Here is a 5,667-nt window from a genome sequence, read left to right as displayed (position 1 = left end):
TTTTCTACCTTCTTAATCTCACATAATCTGTCCATACCCACTTATCCCTTTCCATCCCTGTTGATTTTTCTCTATACCCGGCCCGAGTCATCTCACACCCAGACTGCTGTACCTGCCGTCGTTGCCTTCCTTCTCCTTCTCCCTCAATTTTGCCAAGCTAATTTTCCTAAAATGGCTGTCTTCATGTGCTGCTGACCTGAGAAAAATGCTGAGTGGCGCCCGAGTGCCCTTCCTCAGTCTGCTGTCTGTGTGCTTCTCTGGTCCTCTCCCTTTCTCCTTCCTCCTTCCTCGCCAATCTCAACTGTCCATCCCCCTTAATTGCACAGTGCACATCAGCACAGTGAGTGAGGGTGTGGTGCTGGCAGTCCGGTGGCCTGAGCCTAAATCCTGCCCTACCAGCCTGTGACCTCAGACAAGTTAGGTAGCTTCTCTGGCCTCTTTTTTCTAATCTGTTAAGGGAGACAACAAGGCTTTGTAAGGATTATATGAAATACTCTAGGTTTTTAAAAGTTTGTGGAGCAGTGTCTGGCACTTAATAAGTGCTGTTAGTTATTACTGTTATTATCACTCTGGTTTCTATGCTTTGTTCCTGTTATTGGTTTCACTTTTGTAAGTCCTTCACTTCCTCCACGGCTCCACATTACCTTGTCTCCCCTTTTCTGACAGCACTGGTTCATAATAGGTCCTTTCCCATGTTTTCAGCTTTCTTTGCAGTACTGGTGCCATGCACAGCACTGTTCCAGCCACACTGACCTGCCTGTGTGCCCCAGACCCCTCAGGCACTCTCCCGTCTCAGGGCCTTTGTGCTGCTGTTTTCTGCTTGGAGTGCTCTTCCCCGAGATGGCCCATGGCTGCTCCTTCTTCATCCAGGTCTCTGTTCCCCTCAAAGAGACCTTCCCTGACTATACTATTTAAAATAGCATTCCCCTTCACCGTACATACATTCACCCGCTGCTTTCTTGTCATAATGTTTATCACTACCAGGCAAGTATAATGATTTTCTTCTTATCTCCACTTGAACGGTAAGCTCCGTGAGAGGATAGACTTTGTTGTGTTGACAGCCTTATCCCTAGAGCCTAGAAAAGTTCTTGGCATATAGTAGGAGTTGAAACGTGTTTCTTTTGTTTTTTTAGTTTTGAATTTTTGTGGGTACATAATGGGTGTATATAGGAGTTACATGAGACATTTTGATACTGGCATGCAATGTGTAATAATCACATCAGGGTGAGTAGGGTATCCACCACCTCAAGCATTTATCCTTTGTGTTTATCCTTTGTGTGAAACGTGTTTCTTTTATAAATGTATGGTAATAAGAGCTTTTCTAGATGTACATTCCAGCATTAGAAGTGTAGAAACTGATTCAGAAAGGGAGTGCACACATCCAATAGGAGAAGCGTGATTTTACATGAGTCCTGCCAGGTGCATGAGGCCAAGGAGGAAGATTGTTGCTGAATGATGCTGAATAAGTGATTTCATTGCCAACATTTAAGGGTCCCTGGCATGTGTACGGCACTGGACAAGGCATTATGGGAGATACACAGGCTTAATACGGTGCCCTTTTTTCTAATGCTTTGTAGTCTTACTTGGGAAGGCAAGCGTAAATACATAAGAAGCTAAATACCAACCCACAGTGAAAGAAACATTGCCGAATTGTAAATGATTATCAGTGATTATTACCTACCAAAGGTTTACAAAATTTATTTACAAAGGGCCAGATAATAAATATTTTAGGTCCGTCATAACTGCTCAACTCTGCTGTGAGAGTTTAAAAGCAGCCATAAACTTTAGGTAAGTAACAAGTGGGCATGGTTTGATTTGGCCTGAAGGCCTTCAATTCTGTAGATTTTGTGGACTGGTCATGAAAGGTTTTTCTCGGGAGTTACAACTTGAGTAGAGAGTGAGCAGTTGAATAAAAGGAGCAATTGAATAAAAGGAAAAATTAGGTTATGTATGGAATGCTTAGGAGACATGGAACAAATCAGCCTGGCTAGTGTTTAGACACGTGGTTCCTTATTAACTAGATTTCTATTGTAGGGGCATTTCTGAACATAAAGCACTAAGAAACTCCTGTCCTTAAGCTTGCACCCAATGCATTAAACAAGTATCATCACCCCTACTATAGTTGGAAGTAAGGATGGGGGCCTTTATTAATTGCTCTGCTTCTAACCTGCTTCCTGTAGCAGGAATATAATTGCCTGTCCTTTCTAGAGTGAGGTTCTTTAGGTTCACTTCCCAGCTGTACCAACTATTAGCTGTGTGACATTTAGCAAGTGACTTAATCACTCTGAGCCTCATTCTCTCCATCTGTGAGAGAAGGATAATAATCATATTGGGATTATGAGGATGTAGTGGGATAATCCATGTAAAATGCTGCGTACAGTAGTACTGGCAATAATAAAGCTCAGAAAATGATGGCTGTTATTTTTATAACCTCTAAATTAGATTGAAAACATTAGCGTTGTTTTGTTGGAATTATTTTGAATTCCTAAAGTGTGTATATGCTCAGGAAGCTTGACTGTGTCACTTTGTATAAGTAGATTAAACTGGTAAGCTTTATAAAAAAGACATAGATGATGGAAATATTTGCTTGCCTCAGCCTTATCTCAAAGGAACGAATCTCTTCTAATCATTCTTAATTCATAACCCTATGCTTAAGAATTGTTAATCATGGAACATACCTGTGAAGGTTGATGGCCATAGTTCAAACTACCTCTGTGGCTGGAAATTCCAAGGTCAAAATTATAGATTAAAGTAATTCCAGGGCAGTACTGCCCCCAACTACATCAGTGTATCCTCTCTGGAAGAACAATAGACTTTAAACCCAGATCTCACAAGCTTTGTACAGATTAAGTTCCAAGGAACATAAGTTAATGAAACAACAAAACTCCTCCCAACACCACCATAAGCAAGGTTTAGTAGGAATAAGAAACAATAAACTGCAAATCAGTTGGCAGCAGACACTTCGAATATTGGAATTGGCAGATACAGACTATAAAATATACTTAATGTAATTCTTAGAAGAATTAAAAGAAGGTATAGAAACAAGTATAGAAATTAGAGCTTATTATAATTGACTGGATGTTTTTAAAAGAATCAGTAGTAGTACAGTAGTATGGCCGTATGGCCTGGATATTTGGTGGCTCATATCTTGCCCCTGACAGACCAGGTTTGCTCGCACATGCACACACATACACAGTGTTTTTTGGTTTATTCCATTCAACATACATTTTTTATACCAAGCATTTTGTTAGGCATTAGGTAGAGAAGACCAAGAATATGATTACGAGATGATGCTTATCTTTGAGGAGCTTATCTTTAAGAGTAGACTATCTTATAGTCTACTCTTGCCTTTGTTTTCCAAAGGCGGTCAGTCTTTGGAAGGCTGAAGACAAAAGACAATGGAGACTACAGTCTTAATGGCCTAACAAGATTTTTTGGCTGCCATTTTACTCCCCACACATAGCCAGGCCTGTCCTCCAGCATACTAGTCAGCTCAGTTCATCTAGACCAAAAATCAGTACACCTTGAATACATAGTGTCCACTGTTTTGGAGTTGTCATTTCATTAGTAGAATCCTTTGATACCAGGGATTTCTCTAGATTTGGGGCGTTATAAGCTCCCTGCTGCCTAGAACTCCTAACTCACTGCCCAAAGAATTCATTTATTTAAAAAATTAGGGCAATACATTAACAGGAAAACTGCCCATTTATCCCCAGGCATTTTATCACATTGAGAAGTAACTGAAACATAAACAGTATTAATTCTGAATATCCTAACCTAGTGTAGTAAAGACATTTATATAAGTACTTATAAGGTCCGAGTGAAGTAATTCATATCATGAGAGAATGAAATACTGAAGGACAATAGGGAAAGAGTGACATGTTATCTGAGTGGGAGCCTGAAAGTTTCAAAAAGGACATGGCATTTGACCTGGGGTTTAAAACGAGATTTTGATAGCTGGCTAAGGAGGTAGGGATTGTGGAGGGCATCCTGGCCTAAAAGAAGAGCAAGAGCAAAGGCACAGGTCAGAGGCTTGAAAGTATGAAGACGGTTTCTGCAGAGGTGAGAAATGTGGCTGAAATTTACAAAAATGGCACTCTTGCATCCCCCACTGTGGAGTTTCCTCTTTTTGCCCTCTCCACCCACTTTTCCCTGTTACTCTGCATCTCCTGTGTTCCACTTGGGATGACCCCTGTTGAGATACTTGGAGAGGAATAACTTTCCTGTGCACATTAATGAGACTGCCAGAAATAAAACGTTTTATTTATGTGACTGTGAAACCAAATTTTCACGTGCATTACTAAATGATATCTTGGAATGGGTGGTTGGGGAATGTTTTTCAGGTTGAAAATATCCTCTTGCATGACCGAGGCCACTATGTCCTGTGTGACTTTGGAAGTGCCACCAACAAATTCCAGAATCCACAAACTGAGGGAGTCAATGCAGTAGAAGATGAGATTAAGAAGTAAGCTTTTTCTCCTTTCATGGAGTTTTGTCCACAATCAGATGAGCAACTTTACTTTCAGCTTATGGGTGAGAAGATCAGGGTGGGGAGAGAATGGTGATAGTTGTCCTTCGTCTCAGAGCATCATGGTCACAGTTGGGTTGTTTGCCTTTAAGTGAAGAATGAGGAGGGGTTTATAAGCATACATCAGAGTAAAAGGAAGGACTCTTAGAGCTCTTTATCAGTGGTCCTGTGGTCATTGCACATAGATGTTTTGATTTATGATGTCACAGAGCCTATAAAAAGCTGAGAGGTGCACACACTATAATATAAAGTACTAGGATGTTTTTAAGTATGATCACAGCAGCCATGACATTATCAGTCAAACAGATGTGCTTTTTACTGAACCCTAAATTGCTCCTTCCTTCCTGCTCATAAGGCAATCTAAGTGGAAATAATGGTGAGTAGGTTATTAAAGTCTCTGCAGATACTGAATCACAGACTTTCACGAGAAAAAGCTTATTTAGATTTGTGACTCCAATAAGAGCCTGACCCATTTTCTCCTCATGTCCACATTGTTGGATTTTTTACAGGTAATAGCACTCACTATTACTACTAATAAGTCAACAGTCTAGCCTGCACACCTACATCCTGATCTTCTCTGTCCTTCTCATGCATCACCCTAGACAACCATGCCTAGGGCAAGAAGACACTGATTGACCCAAGGCCCTGAGGGATGCCTAGACCTGTCCCATCTGGGATCTAGAGACTAAAGCAGCATAAATCACATGCTTGGTAACACCAAGACACTCACTTTGAGGATGTGCTTATACTACTTTTTTCTGGAGCGAGAGATAAAACTGTTATTTCAACCTGATTCCAGGAGCAAAGATGAAGGGCTCTTGATTCCATCCACTCCTCACCCCAGCCAGGGCCCACCTTCTGCTCTTCTCCAGAGTACCACAGTCAGTATTACATCTCTGTGTTGAGCCACATGTAAAGGCCATTTTTAAAACAACAAATTGGCAAAATATAGTATCAGAGTAAGAATTGGTAAGAGAAGATTTTGTCATTTGAGGACCAAGAAAAGTTGCTTTTAGAAATTATTTAATGCAGCCGGGCACGGTAGCTCAAGCCTGTAATCCCAGCACTTTGGGAGGCCGAGACGGGCGGATCACGAGGTCAGGAGATTGAGACCATCCTGGCTAACACGGTGAAACCCC

The 5,667-nt window shown here is 41.1% G+C and overlaps 1 protein-coding gene across 1 annotated transcript in view; it reads left to right on the top strand.

Moving 5' to 3' along the window:
- The window catches only part of AAK1 (AP2 associated kinase 1), a 230,480-nt gene that overhangs the window by 160,754 nt on the left and 64,059 nt on the right, over positions 1 to 5,667 (top strand). Inside the window, exon 6 of the mRNA XM_011985014.1 lies at positions 4,344 to 4,465. Within this exon, the coding sequence (XP_011840404.1) occupies positions 4,344 to 4,465 (122 nt within the window). The remainder of the gene's footprint in view (positions 1 to 4,343; positions 4,466 to 5,667) is intronic.

Source organism: Mandrillus leucophaeus, unplaced genomic scaffold, assembly GCF_000951045.1.
Source record: "Mandrillus leucophaeus isolate KB7577 unplaced genomic scaffold, Mleu.le_1.0 Scaffold279, whole genome shotgun sequence".
Classification (NCBI taxonomy): domain Eukaryota; kingdom Metazoa; phylum Chordata; class Mammalia; order Primates; family Cercopithecidae; genus Mandrillus; species Mandrillus leucophaeus.
The sequence above is the reverse complement of the archived record's forward strand: the minus strand, read 5'-3'. Positions and strand labels throughout refer to the sequence as shown.